Source organism: Micropterus dolomieu, linkage group LG22 (assembly GCF_021292245.1).
Source record: "Micropterus dolomieu isolate WLL.071019.BEF.003 ecotype Adirondacks linkage group LG22, ASM2129224v1, whole genome shotgun sequence".
Lineage (NCBI taxonomy): Eukaryota > Metazoa > Chordata > Actinopteri > Centrarchiformes > Centrarchidae > Micropterus > Micropterus dolomieu.
Genome location: NC_060171.1, coordinates 2044221 through 2066531, shown reverse-complemented (window position 1 = coordinate 2066531; position 22311 = coordinate 2044221). Strand labels below are relative to the sequence as shown.

The following is a 22311-nucleotide window of genomic DNA, read 5'->3' as shown; positions in this document are numbered from 1 at the left end:
GGATCATTCTGTCTGTGGGAAAAATCCTCTAGTGAGCACCAGGGATCAGAGCAAAGTGATGGACATCAATCTGCATAACAAACAGCAAACAAAATTTGTTGCTGTATTAGTTGTATGATTTAATTTTCACTTGTATTTTTCTCTTTACATTACTTCTGTTTTTGTTTTTTTTACTTTCAGGGAGCCAAGATCATCCAGTCTTTCATGTGGTACCTGAACCCTCGGCAGGTGTTTGACCTGACAAAGGGAGGCCCCAGAGAGGGGTAAGATCAGCCAGGTTGACCCAGTTCCCTTATTTCTATTCGGGGCAGCGAGGAGGAATCACTGAGGAGGAGCTGAGCGAGAAGACCAATGTTCAGACTGAACAGATCAGTTAGTGATCGGTCGCTGCAGCCACATCACCACAGTCTGTGTGGACCAACTGAAGTTTTAGATTTTAGTTGCTTTTTCTGATTCACCTTTAAGTTAAAAAAAATCTGTGAATTGAAGGTGTGACTGACAAACAGGCAACTGTCCCAGCACACACTGGGAAAGAAGAAGCGTGCACTAAATGGCAAATATTAATCATCATCGCCCCAAATGTGACACAAAAGATCTGACTACTGTCTAATGACTAAACTCCAATCATCAGTCAACATCAGCCATTTCAGTAGCCCAACATATAAAGTGAAAATCCCTCTGCATTGGAAACCACAGTGTGATTTGAAATATATTTACATAATTTCCATTTTTCATAAAATAATAATAAAATAAGAGATAATTTCTACAAGGCATTTTAGTCACAACCTGGATTAACCAACCTAAAATAATTTACAAACTGAATTTCAACATATGCAAATCATTATTATAGTTAAAAAATGGGTTTATGCAGGTTTTCGATAAATGTGCAGGTGTTTCACAGGGAAACATACTGAATGAAAACCCCTCTGTGCACCCTTATTAATATTAATATTATTTGGACAGTGCATACATCACAAACTGCCATCACAAACTGATGTTCAGCAGAAAGGAGATTTCTCCTCATAAAACGCATCTTAGTTTAGTTTATTACGTTTAAGTTTAAGTAAACTTTATTCTAACTCAAAGCAAAGAGATGGACCAGATTTAGCTTCTAGCTGAGCAGGTTAACACACACGAGTGGAACTAATGCAATTAATAAAAAAAGTTCTAAATATAATAAACACTAAATTCGATCATAGATCTAAACATATGCACAAAAGTCTGTTCAGTCCTGCAGGTTTGAGGAAAGTGTCTGTCCCAGTTTAAATCCCACTGCTCAAGCTTTGCTTTGTGTTTCCTGCAGGTTGGAGCTGTATGCCAAAGTGCCCAACCTGAGGATCCTGGCCTGCGGGGGCGACGGGACAGTGAGTCCAACATGATCCACTACAGACTGCACATACATGGGGGGTGGGGGGCTTCAATACAACCTCAAACAGTGCGAGATATTACCCAGACTATTCTGAAGTAAACCTGCACACAGATGAACAGAAACCAGTAGGGGTGGGAATCAGCCAGAGGCCCCGTGACACGATATTATCACGATACTTATGTCATGGCGAGATATTATCACGATACTTATGTCATGGCGAGATATTATCACGATACTTATGTCATGGCGCGATATTATCACGATACTTATGTCATGGCGAGATATTATCACGATACTTATGTCATGGCGCGATATTATCACGATACTTATGTCATGGCGCGATATTATCACGATACTTATGTCATGGCGCGATATTATCACGATACTTATGTCATGGCGCGATATTATTGTGATTTTAAACATATTGCGATATATTGCAATTTTCCCAACTTCAAATTGTGTCCCCAAAGGAAAACTCTTTTTCTCATCGACTGAAAAAGCAATTGATTTTATTATTATAGTACCAAAAAGTAAAATTCTCATGTACAATTTATATAATAAAAGATCGATACTTGGCATCTGTCTATTGATACAATATTGCCACGACAAATATCGTGATACTATGCTGAATCGATTTTTTTCCCCCCGCTCCTGCTCTCACCTTTATTCATCATCACCGAGCACTCTTTCTTTCCTATTCTGGAGAATATTTAATATGCTTTAACAAACAAACTCTCAGATGGATCGAATTGGAAACTTACAGGAGCAGCTCTTTGCACCTGCATGATGTGTGCCCTGCACAGCACGCCAGCTGCACGCCAGCATCTGGCCCAACAAGGACAAAAAGGCTGATCTGTCGGTGTTCTGGTATTTTAGAGTTTGTCTGTTCTTGGAAAAACTATTTTAAATTGTTGGTGACTCATCCTGCACTCGGCGGCGTGAATTAATTTAGCGTCTGATTTTTATGAGTGAGTGTTTCTGGGGGCCGACTGGGCCCCCAGAGATTACTGAACAGCTTTATTCACAGATTTTGGTGAAAATGGATTTTAGGAATGTCCTCTGGCAGAGTTACAGAGTTTCCCGATGGACAGATAGCTTTACTTGTTGCCGTAATAGCTTCTTACACCACTGCCGTTATCTGTGCAGCTAGTGTTCAAATCAGCTGACTCTGCCCGGACTGGGAGCTCAGAGCGTCCAGGGTCCAGCGTTACACCTCTTCTGTTGCACTGCATTCAGCGCTATTGGCTCCTGTAAACGCCAATCCATATCTGCGAGCCGTTCTTCCCTCGATTTGTGTTTTTACAGGAAACCGAAGCAAACGGCGCTCTGCAAGTTCGCTCCAGCTGGAACGTAGTCCCTGTTTGTTTTCACTTACTGACTTCCTGTATTACACGTGACTTTATACGAGTTAAACTGAGCAATAACTGATTCGTTAAATGAGCCAAACTACTTTTTTCATTAATTCCAGCTGCCCCAAAATGTTTAGTGAAATCTATTTTGAACAGTACGAAAAGCAGTTGAATAACTATAACTGTTCCTGATGCGTGTTCAGGTGGGCTGGATCTTGTCAGTACTGGACCTTCTGAATCTCCGTCCTCAGCCTCCGGTGGCCATCCTTCCTCTGGGGACCGGCAACGACCTGGCGAGGACTCTCAACTGGGGCGGGGTGAGTTTCTCTGGTTCAGCAGTGGTAACACTCACTTTTCTGAGGAGGTAGTTTTAAACCCAAGTGTAAAAATACTCCATTATATGTCCTGCATTCAGAGCTTTACTAAAGTAAAGTATAAATATTACCAGCAAAATGTCCATTATTACAAAAGCAAAAGCCCCTTTTAGAATGTGAGTACATTTACTCAAGTACTGTACTTAAGTACTGATTTGGGGTACCTGTATTTTCTATTTATGCTACTTTCTACTTCTACTCCACTACATCTGTACTTTTTACTTCACGACATTTATCTGACAGCTTCAGTTACTTTAAAAGTTAAGACGCAGACCCACGGGGGTCACTTTGTGTTGAAAAGAGGTGGGGACATAAGGGCTCAGATTAGGGGTGTGAAGAGACATTTAGCTCGCGAGAAATCTCGATACACGATATAAGGTTCATGAGAACGAGACGGAAAGATCCTTAAACAGTGTTTTAAAGATATCCTCAATGCAGAGATACAGGCGCTGGGGGGGGGCCTCCACCAGGACATTTTGATCATTAAAGACATAATTTCCCGCATTCCTGTGAAAGTTTCTGCACCAATTTATGGTGGAAATGGTTTTATTTATGTAAAAGGAAACACAGAATTCAGGTGGCATTTCAAAATATATAAATTAAAAATGTAACAGAATGTAAGTGAGAGCAGCTCTCAGTCATTCTGTGCTGCTCTCAGATCTTCTCTCCTGTAACGTCGTCCCTGCTGAGGCCTGGTTTAGTCTTCACTCCTCTTTGTTCAGGTTCACAGGGAGAAACTCGGCCAAAAAGAAACTTCGTCTAGAGGTTGTTGAAGTGCACGTCTTTGGGTCATTTTATAACCAGTAGCTAGTTACTTTTTTTTGGACTGTGCACATTTGTTTCTCCTATATTTTAATTGCATTGCATGTTTTCTTATTGTGCAAATAAACCTTTCTAAAGGCATTTTCTTTTGTTGTTTAACTGCAAGCTGTATTTCAGAACGTTATTTAACAAATTATGCTTTAAAGTGGCGGGGACGTGTAAATGACACCTATGCGCAGACCGCAAGAATTGTAATTGGTCCTCCTGCGTATCTCTTGCTCGTCCTTTTTCTTCTGTCTCAACCGGTTCAAAGGTCGTACTCCGAAGTCTTCTGTCGTTTCTCCGTTTTAGTAATTTCACTAAAAGTAACTGCTGTTCAATATCGATCAGCATCAACTCCAAAATGATCTGCTCACTTTCTGTCACCACACGTTTTGGAAGTATAAATGCTCACAATGGCAAGCAGCCCGACACAGAAGTATAAATTGGCCTTTACTGTCAGATAGTGGACTGACAAGTACTGAAAGGTCCCAGTGTGGTAACTCAGAATCACATCTCGTGTCTCGAGTCAAGCTGCTCAGTCACATTGAGCCTCTGCGTTGAAGCAAAACACATAAAACATATAAAAGGCAGGAAAAGGAAGAACGGAGGCTCGATGGGGGAGGGGGGGGCGTTCGTAACAGGTTGAGAAGGCGAGGAAGCCGCTTCACATCATAACTCAAACGTCAGATCATTAAATAATAAACTGGATGAGATCACAACACGATTTTCGAAGGAGTAATCTGCTCTGCTTCACAGAGACATGGCTTCACGAGGACACCACATGCATTGACATGGAGGGATTTACAGTAATAAGAGCAGATCGAGGTCCGATCATAATGTCATTCATCTCCTTCCAACATACAGACAGAAAGTCGGGCGTGAAAAACCACTCCTGAAATCTGTATGTCAATGGACCGAGGATGGGGAGGAGGAGCTCAGAGATTGTTTTGACTCCACGGGTTGGCGCAGGTTTTTTGACGCATGCTCTGATCATCACGAATTGACAGACACAATCACATGCTAGAAGAAACTGTTATCACTTCTAAGATAGTTAAGGTGTTTAGTAATAACAAGCCATGGCTCTCAAAGGATCTTAAAATGTGTCTGAATGAGAAAAGGGCTGCATTTTTGAGAGGAGAAGCTGACTTAGTAAAGGAGAAAGAGAAGGATTTCAGGCGTAAAGTTTATACAGCAAAAATAGATTTTAAGAATAAGGTCGAGCAAAGATTTTGTGCAGGCAATGCAAAACAAGCATGGGAGGGATTAAATACAATAATGGGTAGGGAAAGAAAGAAACAAAGTGTAAAAATGGCAGATTGTGGCAAATCTTTTAATGATTTAAACATTTTCTATGGAAGATACGATGTGAGAGACCCAAAAATTGGCTGCAGTATTATCTGTGATCAGATTGGTAGCTATACAGCTTTGGTAGCCATGTGTCTCTCTAAAATCAGACCAAACAAAGCCCCTGGGCCTGATGGCCTCCAAGGAAGGGTGCTAAAGGTGTGCTCTCAACAGCTTAAAGGGGTTCTTACTCAGCTGTTTCAGATTTTGCTGAATTGTGGTGTTTTTCCAAACTCATGGAAGAAATCCACAATAATACCTGTGCCTAAAGTCTCTAAGGCTACAGCCCGTGGAGATCTTGGACGCAACTCAATTAGCTAAACACCTGCAACAACCAAAATCACTTGCTCGGGTTCTTTTTATTGATTTTACTTCTGCTTTTAATACTATGCAAATTGATATTCTTTTAGAACAACTTTGTAGGATGGATGTGAATGGTGGGCTCACTGGATTAGAAGTTTTTTAACTGACCGCCCCCAGGAGTCCTAATGAACGGGGTCTACTCAGACGAGGTTGTTATAAATACTGGAGCACCACAAGGCTGTGTGTTGTCACCTCTGCTGTTTTTAATTTGTATAAATGACTGTGCACAGCACCAATGTTAGTTTATTTAAAGATGACATGGCCTTGGTAGGACTTCTCACAGAAAATAATGCAGCACATGAGGAAGCTTACTTTAGCCAGGTCACTTTACTGCAGTACTGGTGTCAGACTATTAAACTGGAAATTAACGTGACTAAAACAAAAGAACTTATAATACAAACGAAACCAAGAGGGGCCAGTAACATCACCCCTGTTGTACTTAACAGCCGGCCTGTGGAAGTAGTGGAAAATTTTAAGTACTTGGGTACAATCATTGATCGCACTTTAAATTTTAATGTAAACTCAGAGAGTATTTTTAAGAGAGCTAACCGGCGATTGTTTTTAATTAGAAAGCTGAGGAGCTTTAGGGTCAGTCAACACATTCTTGAGATGGCATATAGGGGCCCGGTAGAAAGCATTTTACAGTTTAATATAACAGCTTGGTATGGCAACCTGAATGTGAAAGACAAAAACAAGCTTTCCAAAATTGTTAACATTGCAGGGAATGTGATTGGCAAGTCACAAAGGCAGCTTGGGGATGTATTTGATAGGGCGGTACTCAGGAAGGCCAGACAGATATCAGCAGACACCCTACACCCACTAAACTCAGAGTTTGAGTTGCTCCCATCTGGCCGTCGATTCAGGGTCCCAAGGGCGAGCCGGAACATCTGTAAGATATCTTTTATTCAACATGCCATACAGGCACTGGATGTAAACTGAAAGCACTTTTAAATGTGTTTATTGTAGGTCGTAACCTACCTTATTTCCATCGGCCACGCTGCTTTCCATTTTCTGTTGTTGTATGTTGATGGTGGTACAGTGTCGTACTCTTAACTGTGTGTATTTTTTTTATTATGTAATTTTAACTGTGGTGTCACTGTTTTATATCTGTTCAGTGAAGTCGAAGACAAATTTCCACTAAGGTGGACAATAAAGTCTAATACAATATAAACAGAAAACAGCAAATATCCATCGTCACCTGCTTATCCTGCGTACAGGGTCGCGGGGGGGCTGGAGCCAATCCCAGCTGACATCGGGCAAAAGGCGGGGTACACCCTGGACAGGTCGCCAGTCCATCGCAGGGCCACACATAGACAAATAACCACTGACATTCACACCTAAGGACAATTTAGGGTCACCAATCAACCTAGGCCGCATGTCTTTGGATGGTGGGAGGAAGCCGGAGCACCCGGAGAGAATTCACGCAGACACGGGGAGAACATGCAAACTCCACACAGAAAGGCCGGGGCAACCGGGGTTTAAACCCACGACCTTCTTGCTGTGAGGTGACAGTGCTAACCACTGCACCACTGTGCCGCCCCAATCAGCAAACATCTGAAAAGTATTTCAGATGTTGGTCCTGACCAGGGGTGTAGTCAACGTGATACGCAGGTGTACGCCGTATACCTCACGAAGAAAGGTCAAGGATTTCCGTAGAACCAGTCAAAATAGCGAGATGATACGTATCAATAAGGTTTTGTGACAGAACTTTCACACGTTCATTCATAAATTCACCCCGTCTGTGTTGCTAAGCTCGGACTTTTTGGGGCTTCCGTGGCCTGTGACCAGGATCTGACGTCACCTACCAAGAAACATCAACACAGCTGCGTGCCAGTCACTCGGCGTAAGTTTTAAAATTTACTAATGTGAACAACTAAAGAAACGAAAGCAAACTCAAACTACAATCTTTCAGTGTTTTTGTACGCCTGCCCCCCCTGAAGCTGCACCACTCAGAGAACCACTGGGCTACATAACCTTTGGAAGATAAGCGTGCTTGAGATGTGGCCCACTTTTTGTGTCCTCACTGTTAATAATATTCTGTAATGAATGAGTTTTGGTGATAGAAGTACTCAAACGTTCATTGTTATTTCTGCTACTGAGCCTCAGCTTTCCATTATTGTTAGAAATAGTTGCAACTTGCACTCTTAAATGTTCATTGAAAATTGCCAGCTGATAAAACCTGTGCTCCGAGGACCAGATTCATAAAACATTAATTAACACTAAACTTTAGAAAATCAGTCTATTCTCCTCATCTGCACAGGTGTCATTTACGCTGGGGACACATCACCACCGCTTTTTGAAGGCATTTGTTAAAAATGTTCTGAAAAATAGCTTGCAACAATAAATGTTAAATTCCAAATGTAATGTGTTCCCCTTTATATAAATAAAGACATTTCCACCATAAATTGGTGCAGAAAATTAAGTGTTTGATGCCCAAAACCTTCTGAGGGACGACCCCCAGACCCCCCACGCCTATATTTCATCAATGAATATATCTTTTCAATAGTATTAAAATATATTCTAGTAGGGCTGACCCGGAATAGTCGAAGATCTGATGCTTCGATGGGCGGAGGATCACGCCATTTTGGCGATATGGGGGAGCTAAACATCTGATTTTATACAGAACTACCAGTTTTCTCTCAATAAGTTAATAAACAGCCTATTACAATATACATTTCAATGTTTAATGCTGTAAATAAACATGTAAAAAAGATAAAACCTTCAATAAATGTTTTTAAAGTGCCTGAATAAATCCAAAATTGTAACCCTAACTCTGGGTCATCAGTGCAATGAGTAGGCGTGTATGCGTGCGGTGGCAGAAGAGGATCACTTGCTGAAGAGACGGAGCTCCAGCTTCACTGGTGTTGTGCCGAGTTGTTCGCACCTCGCAGTACTTTCAGATAATTTATCACCGTTGATGAACCACAGAAAGAATATTTTATCGTTTTTAAACAGCCGGCTACTTGAAATAGACCCGCGAGGAACAGCGACGTGCGCGCAGCTGTCGGCAGCACGGCGTGCACGCAAAACTCCCACAAGACCGGTGAATGACAGGCGAGAGAGAGAGAGAGAAGGGTCAGTTAACTGGAAATGTACGGTGTGCGTTACACTGACGCTTCTTGCAATTGCCACACACAAAAACGCACATAACTTATAGGCAGGACTTTGATTCGACTATGTAAATCCTTAGTCAGGGACAGCCCTATAATATTCTAGTCCTGTTTTCGTGACTCCAATATTCTGCATTGTCACGTCTCGCCTGCTAAGTGTTTTGTCACAACTCTAATCTGAGCCCTTTAATGTCCCCACCACTGTTTAACACAAAGTGACGGGTGAGTATGAGGCTGGGATGGAAAAAGCACAGTATACTCACTACAAAAAACTAGACTACACCACTGGTCCGGACCCTCCTGTCCATATGAGCTGACAGGTTTAAACCATGTTCCCTCCTCTCTCAGGGTTACACTGACGAACCCATCACGAAGATCCTTTCACACGTCGAGGACGGAAACGTCGTCCAGCTGGACCGATGGAACCTGAACGTGGAGGCGAACCCCGAGGCCCGGCCGGAGGACAGGGACGAACATCAGACAGACAAGGTCGGTCATTTATCACTGACACAGAAGAGTCCAGTCAGTAAGAAATGGAACCTGCAGTGCCTCTTTAAACACTTTCTCTACATGTTGTCTGTGTCTCAGCTTCCTATCGACGTCTTCAACAACTACTTCAGTCTGGGCTTCGATGCTCACGTCACCCTGGGCTTTCATGAATCTAGAGGTCAGTCCACTCCCACGCTAACACGTTCTATCTAGAACTAGGATTACTGCGACATGATGGACGTGAACCTCCACGTGTATCCAGAGAGAAACAGCTGTACAGGACGATGATGCAGCAGCTTATTACGACCCATGTTTAGGTTTTTAGGCAGGCTGCGACCTCTAGAGGCAGAAGAAGTCAGGTGACGTAGTATAAAGAGCGGCAGAGTCCGTGTACGGAGGTGGTGAGGTGGACGGATGAGTCAAGTAAACTCAGGACTTGCACTCAGGAGACGGAGGTTCGAGTCCCGTGTGAAAGAAGTCAAAGGTGGAAACATGTTTTAAGATTAAACTGACAAACACCAGGTGTGTAATTCAGGACACAATTCAAACGGGATCAAAACTTCTCGCCGTTGACTAACTCGCGCTAGCATGTTAGCGGTTAGCTCCACCAGCTACAGTAGTTAGCCAACTAGCTCTGTGAAGTATGAAGTATAATTCGTCTGCAGTTGTTCACATTGTTTGATGAAAAATGCTTTAGGGGGTATTACCTAATTTCACTGTCCTACTTGCGCTAATGCAAATGTATGTTTACCCATGTGAGTTAATTTTTCCAGAGCCAACGCTGCCTAAACTTTGTTACAACTATGCTATGTTACTGTCGCATTGAATGAAGACGTGCAATGTAATTTGGCGCACCAAAGCGTCAGCTTGTTCCATTATCCAACTTTTGTACAATGAAAATTGAACAAGAAAGTGTAAAACCCGGAAACAGAGGCCGCTCCCCTTCAAAATAAAATACCATCATTTTTAAAGGTCAATTTAAGGATAGCTTAACTTAATAAATAAACAAATAGCTTAGCCTTAATATTGAACATAAAGACCCCTCTAGCTACATCAGTTGGTAACGCTCAAGTCAGTCAATGTTGTAGGTTACATATTTCTACATCAATGTAAATGCAGAACAGGTTTTACTAGATGATCGTATATGTATTATTTTAATTTACATACATGCAAATATACTTTTTTTTGCCTTTTAGTTCATGGTTTACCATTTACAATGTGCGCTTCCATGGGAGCTGCCATTGTTTTGTGTCCACTTGTATGGATATAGAAAATTACTAGTTTAACATGTAACATTTTAAACACATAAATTTATTATATAACGTTATGTGTAATTTATAACTTTGACCCTGAGCTTGACGTTACGTAGCGAATCCAATTAGCTAGCGCAGCTACGATGAGGAGCTAACTGCGATAATAACTGTTCAACATCATGCTGTAAACAATGGCGGAAAATTTAAAGTAGTTAACCTAAATGACTGTATGTCTCACCTGTGGGAAGACTGCGGTGACGTGAAGCGGCAAAACATAGAGAGCTACCGTACTTCAATACCACAAGACCTTCCATGCTAGCTAACTGTTAGCCGCCAGCTTGCTCCAGACGGGTAAAAACTAACTTTATCTGTGTGTTTTCCTATGATCACTTGGTAAAACACGAATTACCAGGGTTTTTCCTGCATAGAGAAATTTTCAGCGCCCCCTAAAGAGATTTTAGCGAGCGGCAAAGGAAAGTCACCAGCGCCAAAATGATTGGGGGGGAAAAAAAAGAGTTTCAAATATTCAAACAACTGTTGAGCAAGCAGAACATAAACTTAAATACAACGTCTTGACTTCCAGCAGTCACCTCCCGTCATCCACAGCGCTGGATTTTACACCTGCAGCAGGATTAATAAACCAGCTTGCAGTGTGCCGGTGTAACACCAAAATCTGTGACCTATCAGATTCTGTGACTACAATCAAACGACGATGTTTTCCTAACCATAACCGAGTACTTTAAACGCAACCAAACTGCAGCCGCTTCACATCGTCAACAAAGCATCTGCCGCTTAACTTCCCATTGGGGTCACAGAATCTGATAGGTCACACATTTTGGTGTGACACCGGCCCCGGTCCTCTCCTCTGCCCTCTCCACATCAGGTTCTCTGGGCACCACGTGACGCTCACCTGTTCCCGTTCCCTCCTGCCTTTCATGCAGCCGCGTGCGTTAGTTGCTCGTCAAAGTCACTTTTTGTGAACCGAACCGATCAAAGCCAGGAGGAGGCGGGACATTAAAAAAGTTTGAGGCACTACAGCAAACTTTAGAAATGTTGAACTCGTTGTTCTGTATGCACGGATTTTATTACTAACAAGTTAGAATTCTGCATAAACAAATCAGAGTCTGACCACCACGTGGAGAGTTTTTCTTGCTCAATAATTGAAGTACTGAAAACAACCCATAAAAATGAAACTGCTGTTTTGTCCAACTAGAATTAATATTAGGCTACTAATGGTAAGTTATAGTAGCCTGTACTATTATCTGAAATTATAATAAATAAACAAACATCAACACTAATCAAACCTTAACCACAGCGGTGTAGGCTGATATCAGAGAAAGGTTTTATTAGTGAAACAGCTGAATCTCAACTAATAAACTATCTGTAGGCAGATCATCCAAATCAAGTGTAACCTGTAAATATATTATTATACTAACATTATACTATTTAATGTTAAAATATTTATTAATACACTAATTTATACCTCCAGGTTGTGGATATATTGTTTATCAAATGGTCAGATATAACAAGGAAATGTATAGATTTCGGTTGTAAGGCAACTCGTTGCCTTTAAGGGCACCGATCATGCTTACTGTCGCGTAAAGTCACCTCCCGAAGGCCCATTCAGAGCCAGGAAAAACCCTGATTACGACCGTGGACATAGACTAATATATAGCCTAATAAAATGCACAATATTTGTTATTTTAAGGCAAACCAAGTCTCACATACATGCTGAAATCTGTGTTTGTAAGAATAGAACCTGTGAAATATCACAGCGGTCGACTATGTTCTGTAGTAATAACTTCATGTTATCTTTAGTGCTCCTGCTGCGTTTGTTCTGTTCTTATCTACATGTTTCCCTCAGCTGCTCAGTGACCTGATTACCCAACAGGGATCAATAAAAATCCATCTAATTAAATTAAAGCCTCCAATAATGAAACCGAATGATGGATGGAAATGTAAGCAAGTGAAGTTTGCTCCCAACCACACCTTGTCCGTCCGTTGTTTATTTTTCTGTAATGGCTTTAATGCAGAATCAGAACCTTTGTCACCTGATGTTTCTGCTGTTTGTCTTTTCAGAGGCGAACCCAGAGAAGTTTAACAGCCGCTTTAGGAATAAGATGTTCTATGCAGGGGTAAGTGTCCTCACCGGCCCGTTCTGTTCGCTGTGTTTACACATTAAAATGTTAATGTAGTGTTCACGTGTTTGTGTGTGTTTCAGACGGCCTTCTCAGATTTCCTGAGCGGGAGTTCGAAAGACCTCGCCAAGCACATCAGAGTAGTGGTGAGTAAAAAACAAAGTCCTTATTTAGGCAAGTCCCGCCACTCAGCAGCCATCTTGAGAACGCCTCCTCGCGTAGGACTGACTGTCTGTCTCAGGTCTCTCTCTAAATGAATGTGCAGAGATCCATAGCGGCACTTTCCCTGGTCAAAACCTGCATGTATAGAATCAGCAGTAAAATCTGACAAGCTTTTATGACTTTACCCCAAAATAAGGTTGAAAAAGCGTTTTCCCAACAGGCTATACTTCTACACATGAACAAAGATCCACAACGCAGTCTTCATTTCCGGGTCGATCCAGATCCACCACAAACAAATGAATGTATGGGAAACACTGTACTGGATATCACTCATCGTATTAGCCAGTAAACACAAACCCAGTGATAAACAAACAGAACGGAAGTTAACTTCGGACCGGTGTTCTGACGATCTATGCTGCCCTCTCGAAAAATGCTACCTTATGTGTTCCCTTTTCCAATCCCATAAAGCTATAACTCTCACAGTATTATGACAAATTCTGTTTTTTGATTATATTATAACATAATTTCAGGGGTAGCGTATTCTGATAGACTAATATCCCCATTCAAATAAAGCTCCCACCACAGAATCATTTTATTTTGCATCTCTACTCACTCCATGTGTTCTGTAAGGAGATGGGGAGCACGTTGAAATACTATATTATGCCATCTTTATTTAAGATATCAATGATTTTGTGTTTTTTTTTTTCATGTTGCTGATGATCAGCCACTTTCTCGACGGCATTCCCAACAGCAAGGTTGCACAGATTTATGGGCGTGGAAACAAACCACGCTTGTGGGTCATACGCATGCGCAGAACCGCTAAGTAGCACATCTGGATAGGTAGCATATATCGACAGAACACCGGGCGAGTCACCTTGGAAACGCGTCCGATGACAGCGTCTAGAAACAGAAGCAGTCCGCTCCAGAGTATGATCGAGGCTTTTAAAGCCGACTTACGTTGTGGATACAGTCAGCAAGACACCCCGGTGTTTTCTAACACATTGCTAATACTGCATATCACATCTGGCACCCTTCCACGCAGCATTTTGTCGGACATGTAGTGTATCTGATTAGGGGTGGGAGAAATAATCGATTCTTAGATGCATCGCGATGCAGACTTGGACGATTATGAATCGATTAACAAATGTCCAAAAAAATAGATTATTGAAAGCTAATCGATAACGTAATGTTGATGAACGCAAAAGGAAAAACTCGCGGAAGTGCAGCACCAGGAATCTTTACCCAAGACTTTCAATCCTGAATGACTTTTTGTTGTTCTGTAACTATGTGTAAAGCGTCCTTGGGCCTCGTGAAAGGCGCTAAAATATTTATTTATTTATGTGACGTTAGCTAAATTAGTAACGAAGTAATATTAATTATCAGCTGTATGTCATTACTAACCTACTGGTCAAGGGTTGAAAACATCAGGCACAAGCTGAGACTGAACTGGTGTGCAGCTCTGTCCTGTACACAGACTGTAGGCTATATCCTGATAATTATGTTTCAGTTTTCAGAGCCTGACAACTGGTTTGATAATGAAATGAGGGAGCTGAGGTTAATAAAGTAAAGTAGGGATGCAAACTAGTCCTTTTAAGATAATTAGGAGATGTTTCTTTTGGATTTTAATGCACAAATTAAATGCTGAGTAATTATCCAGGGATCTTGTATAGAAAAAATGATGCATCGATAATCCCTGCTTCCTGCGTGCGCCGCCGCCGCCGCCCAGCAAAGGTACTTCTTAAACGACGCATCAATGAATCGTTGAAATAATCCATAGAAGCTTTGAGTACTAAAATCATCGTTAGCTGCAGCCCTACCAGTCAGTCAGAATCTCCTTTACTGTCAGTACTCCTGCTGAAACCTCAGCAGACTCCATCTACAGGATACACTGTGTGAGTACTGTGTGAGTACTGTGTGAGTACTGTGTGTGTACTGTGTGAAACCCTGAGCCTGTGTTTTCCTCCCTTTTCAGTGTGACGGTACAGACCTGACAACCAAAGTCCAGGAGATGAAGTTACAGTGTCTGCTCTTCCTCAACATCCCCAGGTACGCTGAGCCGGGGAGGAAAAGAAATCTTTTTTAAATGTAACCGTCAGTTTGCTTCAGTCTGTTGAATCACGCGAGCATTGCGTCCAAATGAAAAAGTAGTCACAACATCGTGTTATAGATATTGTAGATCAGTAACATGTCAGAGTGTGCTGCAGGTACTGTGCCGGCACCATGCCGTGGGGTCACCCCAGCGAGCACCAGGACTTTGAACCGCAGCGTCACGACGACGGCTGCATCGAGGTCATCGGCTTCACCATGACGTCTCTGGTGAGCTCTCAGCTGTACTCGACCAGACCACTTCAGACCACATCAGACCACATACTATACATACATTCAGAAATGTTTGATTTATTTCATTTGAATAAGGAACGAATCAGCACTTAATGTTTCTATAGAAGATGTTTAGGATTTTGAAAGGATTTTATTTAATTTTTCTCATGCATATTTGTTGAAAATTAGGGATGCACCGAATGTTCGGCCACCGAAATGAATCGTCTGAAAATAGCAAAAAAAGCCCTTTCTGTGTTCGGCCTAATGAGTCAAAAGACTGAATAAATTTTACCGAACAGTTGTTCGACATGTCGGCAGTGTGGAAGCATTTTAAAGTGTCCGAGCCGTTTGCAGACGCTGTTCTGCTGAACTGTCTCCCAGCACATCCACTCCATCTGTGGCTTCTTAGAAAAGATCCGCTTTGAGTGTTTCTGTCTCTCGTCTGTGAGAAGGAGATTAAACTAGCCGCACCTAAATGTGGAGTGCACACGTATTCCAGCCTTTACGGTAAGTGAAGCGGCCCAGAGCGAGCTGACAGGCAGGTTAGAGACTTTATCCTGTCAGTTTGTCTCTTTAGTATGAAGAGAGGCTGTGAAGTCTTCATGTTACAACATTATTTATCAAACCGGGTCGGACTGGATGGATTTAGCGCGACGAGGAAACACGTGATGACATCCGGTTTTCAAAATAAGGCGTCTGTACAGGATGGAAATAAGATTAACTGGATTATATTCACAGAAAGTATAAAACATATTACGTGTGTCCATTAAAAGTAAATGGACTCATGTAATTTACTCTACCGGACCCTCTCGGGCCCCGGACCCCCCCACTGTGGGAAACACTGAGTAAAAAGCTCATTTTATGCAGTGGTGAAAAAAAGGCGAGTTGTTTTTTTTGAAAAACCTTGTTCAGTGTTCGGGAAAGTTTTTTTTCAATTCAGTGCATCCCTGTTGAAAACAGATTTTTATCATAATAGTTCTGAATGTTCTGCCTCAGATTTGTGAAGTGATCCACTGTATTTGTGAAGTGTTTGTTCTGACCAGAAAGAAGAAGTTTAAAACCACAATTAACTTTCACTCAGGAGCAAAAATCCGCCTTTAAACTTAAAATATATGATGGTTTGATCGATATTGAGCATATCGTGCAGCAGCTCTACCTGTTGCTCACCTGTACCTGTTTTGTGTCCAGGCCACGCTGCAGGTGGGCGGTCACGGTGAACGACTCCATCAGTGCAAAGAGGTGACCCTCACCACCTTCAAGTCCATCCCCATGCAGGTGGACGGAGAACCCTGCAAGCTGGCACCGTCCATCATCCACATCAACCTGAGGAACCAGGCCAACATGGTGCAGAAGGCCAAGAGGAGGATCTCCATGCCCCACCTCAACGAGTAAAGTCTACACTGACGATCACACTGCATACGCACTGACAACACTGATCTGTGCCCTGACCTTCCTCAGCTGCAGCAGAATTACCTTTCAGGCGTATTAAGTCGGGCCCCACGCCTTACAGCCCTGACAGTACGGCCTAGGATGTATACTGGGAAAAGGCCTTTGCTTATATTAATAAAGGCATATCTTTTATTATCTTATGTGTTGTGTATTAACCCTGTGTTGTGTCTCTGTGACGTTTCTGCGTTTGTGTGCAGTCAGCAGCCCCTTCCTGAGAAGCTGCAGATCAGAGTGAACAGGATCAGCATGGCGGCGTACGAGGCTCTGCATTACGACAAGGAGCAGCTGAGGGAGGCCTGTGAGTCACTGAAAGGGTTAACTGATCAATACTATAGCTCAGTGGGATTAATCAGGCTGTCCCAGAGGGAAGCTGAAGCTCTTTACTATAAACTAAACATTAGGGCCGAACGATTTTGGAAAATAATCTAATTGCGATTTTTTTATTTTATTTTATTTTTTTTTTTACCAAAATTGCGATTTAATAAGTGATTAATTTTTAACCTCTTTACTTTCTGTATTATTCAAAACGGACAAGCAGTAAATCAGTGTGTAGTCTGACCAACACAATATCAGATAGATAGAACTACACTGTTCTGTCTTGTGTTATGATGAATTAGGTAGAATTATTATTATGCGCAATGGTGGAGAAGAAATCAAATTATAATAATATGAGAAAGATAATTTGAGTTTAGTCATGGCGTTCAGTAATATGATGAACATCATCAGGTCGGCCTACAGACCACAAGAAAAACAAAGTTTACCACAGTGTGTTATACAGTAAGCGCTCAATACAAACCCACAGTTCAACCAGCAATTATTGCGTCTGTCTCACTTCTAATCTCCCAGGAGTCTCTCTGTATTCCAGGAAGCAAACAAAAAATACTCAGTTTGAGGTTCAGTTAAAAGGTTGGCCAACGAAAATAAAACCAAGTGACGCCTCTCGTGTTTAATAGACAAGCTTAGTAATTATCCGATAACACCGGAGTTCTCCCGCAGCCTCCGATGCTGGTCAGCAGGGCGCTGGCTGTAACTCAGGACAGACCGGGCCTCTGTAGGACTTAAAACTTAAAAGATGTTTCCTGAGCTGACTGGTGGCCGTGTGTGTGACGCAGGCGCCGATCGCCACAATACGCTTACCTTACTGCACGCGTCTTCTGCAGACTGCTTTAGTCTCGCGTGTCATGTGACCAGAGCGTAATCGCAGCCTTTGTGATTAAAAAATCTTGTTTTATTACATCGCGATAATATCGCAAATGCAATTAATCGTTCAGTCCTACTAAACATCCAACATAAAATATTAATGTCTGTTTTCAACTTGAATATCAGCTGTTTGTAAATTTGTAGGTTGAGTCTGTAAGTTCTCACGTGGTCGTACAACGTTAAAGCATCAGTGTCGTCACTTTGATCTCAACGTCTCCTTTTGTCCAGCGACGCCGCTGGGAGTGATCACCGTCCCCGGAGACAGCGACCTGGAGACCTGCCGCCTGCTGATCGAGCGTCTGCATGAAAACCTGGACCAGGTACACCGGAGACATGTTATTATTATCTGTTGCGTCCTAAAGAAAGTTAAAGAAATCATATAATCTTTCCATACAGAGTTCTGTAAGAGCATCCTGCAGGTGCAGAGAAAGACACCAAATAACCTGTGCAGAGCAGAGCTCGGCCAATACCCCCTCCTACTAAAAATACAGAAAACTTAAATTTTACTATCACTTAAAATCAGTTAACCCCCAGACATATCATCACAAAGCCCTAACATACCAGGAGCTGAAACCAGAGAAGAGTCCCTCAGCCAGCTGGTCCTGAGGCTCTCTGCAGTAACAAGTCCCCAACAGCCTCAGGACAGCAACACCAAGTCAAGCAGACCAAACCAAATTATCAGCAAGCAGAAAGAAAAATATATTGAATACTGGAAAGAAACGACGAAACACAAAGTAAATTACAAAGTTATCTGACCCTAAAAAGAGAATTCACACTGGCAAATTACCTGAGCACAATAAAATGTCCCAAACTAAGAAAAATTTTGACAACATACAGACTGAGTGAACACAGCCTGGCCATAGAAAAGGGTCGACACAGACAGAGCTGGCTACCACAAGAGGAGAGACTCTGCTCCCAGTGTGACAGAGGACAGGGAGAGACTCAGGGGACAGGTAGAGACTCAGAGGACAGGTAGAGACTCAGAGGACAGGTAGAGACTCAGAGGACAGGTAGAGAGACAGGGGACAGGTAGAGACAGAGCTGCACTTTCTAACCTCGTGCCCCAAATATAAAACACTAAGACAAAAACACTTTGCAAATATACCCTGAATTCAAATTTATATCAGACTCACAGAAACTCCCCTATTTACTGGGAGAAATGCCCAAATGTGAAATAATTGCTGCAAAATATGTCTCCTCATGCCATGAAGTGAGGACAACCAGTGGAACCTCAGACTGACAAATAATTGTACAAATTTTCAAATTATTATTATTTTGATTGTTTGATATTTTAGTAACTGTTGTGTTTTTAAATCTCACATTTGATACAGATTTTCTTTTTAGTCTTTTTTTTTTTAATGAACTAATTAATTAATTAAATTTTTTTCCCCCTATTAATATACACACACACGGTTTTATCTATTCATTTTGTTTAAATTTTTTTTAATTACATACTTACTTAGTTTATTTTAAATTTAAAACACACACACGCTTACTGTTTTATTTATTTACTTTTTTTAATTTGTTTTTAAGGAATTTTTATATTTTGTATATTTTCTTTATTATTTTATTTTGTATTAACACAACGTAGACAAAGACAACTTTTGCTGTTTTATTTCCTTATCTAATGAAATGTATGCTATATATATAGCTTTGGCAATATTGTTGTTATACATTCATGCCAATAAAGCTAATTTGAAAGGGGAGGAGTTCACAGCGATGCTGCTTTGTTAAGGTACAACAGTTTGAAAGCCTTAATTTTCAGCTTCAGAGAGCTTGTTCAGATCTACTAAGAAAAGGAATAGCTCGACAGTGGAAGCAGTCCGTCAGGTTTAACAACCGTTTTCATGCTTCTTCTTTCTTTTGCTCCTTCAGGACTGCTGCGATGCGATGAAGGGGGAGTGCCTGTCCTCTCAGAAGCTGTCCATGAAGTGGTGTTTCCTCGACTGTGAGTCCAGAGCAGCTCTCAGCTTCTCAGCTCAGAGTTTCGCTCCCGCAGAGAAACCTGACAGCAGCTGTGTGTTTGTTTTCAGGTACAACCGCAGATCGTTTCTACAGGATCGACCGAGCTCAGGTGGGACGGCAGCACTTCTTACGTAGAGAAACGAAACGCAACAGCTAAATGGAACCCAGCCGTTAGTTAGCTTTCTAACATAACCAGTAACGAACTGACATTTGAACTAACACTTCACTGGAGAAAGACACAAACGCAGCTGTAACCTCGACTGTAGACGGCAGCTTCTGACAACCTGTCAGTGTTTTTAGTTTATCCTTCTGTGAAGCTGAAAAGCATTTGTCGGCGTGTCCGTTAATCTGTGTCCAGAGACACTTTGGATCATTAAAATGCGTTTAAACCTGCAGGTGTTCACAGGTCTGCTTGTAAAAACACCTTTCACACTCAGGATATCAATGAATTTAGGACTAGTAAATAAAATGTCAGTCAATAAAACGTTTTTATTTGGATCCAGAATAATTAAAAATGTAGAGACTGATACGACCTGAAGATCAACACAGAGCCTCCCTCCTTTCTCTGCAGGAGCACCTGAACTACGTGACGGAGATCTCTCAGGAGGAGCTGTACATCCTGGACCCGGAGCTGGTCGTAAAGGAGACGGTGGGCACCTCCCCCGGCATGCCTGACCTGGTGGACTCCGAGGAGCACAAGGACCAGCAGAGACAGTTCACCTTCTCCTGCTCCCCGTCCTCGCCCAAATCCTCAACCACAGCGAGGTGAGCGGCAGAGTATTTACAATAATTACAGTTTCTCCATTGCAGGTCCAGAAAATGTCCCACGTCAAAATATATATATATAGAGGTATAAAAGTACACTTACCTCAAGGATTGCATGATGATAATACACTTAATTTGCATCCAACTTAACGAAGTTACAACCTATTGAATCACATGATAATGAGATGATTAAAAACAGTGAGGTCAGAGTTTAAAAAGCTTGAGGGGAATCACTTCGTACATCCAGACTGGATATTAATCCCTATTTATTATAAATATTTTTTCTGTTGAGTGTTTTCTTGCAGAATAACATGAAGTGAGTAAAACGTGAGGATTTGGCTCCTCCAGGCTGCATGTCGAAGTGTCCTTGGGCAAGATGCTGAACCCAGAATTGTCGAGATGTAGTGTAAAAAGGAAAGGCGCTATACAAATACGGAGCATTTACATTTTCATCGCTGCAGCTGCTGAGTGTTTGAACAAGTGTCGGTCACTTTATAAACGTCTTATTGTTCGCACTCTTCTTCAACCTGTTTATTTCAATATTTGACATTTGTTCAATATAACACGGATGGAAAGTGCAAACAGTTAAAGTAGTGCAAAGCGAAGACGAGACTAATAAGGCTAGAAATGGTATAGACCAAGAGACTAAAGAGATGAAATGAAATACAAACTAAAACTAAGCGTGGTGTGTGTTTACTATTTGAAGTAGCTTGTTTCTTATTTCACCATTTTAATGATACTTTATTCTCCAAATGTCACTCACTTAATGTCCCGATATACTTGCTGTTTAACAATGCTTCTGGACTCAAACTCGCCTGAACAAGAAGTAACATCTACTCCCAGCTCTATGTGTTACCTGCGAGCTGATCGACCAATCACAGATGACTGACTTCCAGTCACTGATCTAAAACGACTGGTTACCTTGAGCGATCTTAAAAATACCACAACACGTTTATCAAGGTGTTTTTCTCGAGGCTTCGGCAATATTGACCCCCTACACGCTATGACACTGACGATCTGACACCGACAATAGGCCTGCTGTGAAAACATACACCAAACACAAACACCGAGCCACAGGAAGAGCAGAAGTGGAAATATTCTGCCCACATCACACTACCTTCTTTATTAAGACCCGCCCTTCTCTGCTTCTGATTGGCTAATAGTCCTTACCTTGGAACTGCGCATGTGCAACTCCCAACAAAGATTTTGTACAAGTAAGATGCATCACTCTGTAGCTCAAGAGCGGAGCGTACAGCTGCAGCAATGTGCAGTATGAGGAAAAAATATGGTGTTTTTTGAAAATCAAACCATGTAAACCTGTTGTGGTACAATCCCTAATTAAGATTTTGAACCTGAAAATGAGCAGAATACCACCTCTTTAAAAGCAAGTATATCCGTCAAGTATGTCCAGCTGCAGCCTGCAGACCTGACGGAAGTTGAACTTCCAAATATGGTTTGTCCTAGAGGATGTTAATCTCACGTACAGTAGAGGCTTTAGAGGCCAACAACAGAACTTTAAATACACTTCTGAGAAGTCTTTAGGCGAGAAATCAACTGTGTACATTAAAAATATCGGAAAATTGAGGGCGAATCGAAAATGTTTTAATGTCAATATTATATAGCTGCGGCAAGGCAAGTTTATTTGTGTTGCACATTTCAACAACAAGGTAATTTAAAGTGCAGAGTTTATATAAAACATAAAAGCAACAGGGAAATATAAAACAGTTTAACAAGTTAAATAGAAAATAAAAACAGGCAGAAACGTTACCGGAGGCTGCACAGCTACACAATGGAGGTTAACCCTGTCTGCTAGCAGGAGACCGCTGGAGGGTTAACCGGTCGACATGCATACAGTCAA

At 41.8% G+C, this 22311-nt stretch overlaps 1 protein-coding gene across 3 annotated transcripts in view; it reads left to right on the top strand.

Annotated features, from left to right (window-relative positions):
• Positions 1-22311, top strand: part of LOC123962203 (diacylglycerol kinase zeta-like) — an 84775-nt gene that overhangs the window by 49570 nt on the left and 12894 nt on the right. For all 3 annotated transcript variants that reach the window (XM_046038193.1, XM_046038192.1, XM_046038194.1), the window contains 15 exons: positions 181-263; positions 1304-1364; positions 2922-3035; positions 9062-9202; positions 9302-9380; positions 12535-12590; positions 12677-12739; positions 14728-14801; positions 14960-15071; positions 16263-16462; positions 16721-16821; positions 17952-18043; positions 19599-19671; positions 19757-19797; positions 20260-20453. In XM_046038193.1, the coding sequence (XP_045894149.1) occupies positions 181-263; positions 1304-1364; positions 2922-3035; positions 9062-9202; positions 9302-9380; positions 12535-12590; positions 12677-12739; positions 14728-14801; positions 14960-15071; positions 16263-16462; positions 16721-16821; positions 17952-18043; positions 19599-19671; positions 19757-19797; positions 20260-20453 (1484 nt within the window). The remainder of the gene's footprint in view (positions 1-180; positions 264-1303; positions 1365-2921; positions 3036-9061; positions 9203-9301; positions 9381-12534; positions 12591-12676; positions 12740-14727; positions 14802-14959; positions 15072-16262; positions 16463-16720; positions 16822-17951; positions 18044-19598; positions 19672-19756; positions 19798-20259; positions 20454-22311) is intronic.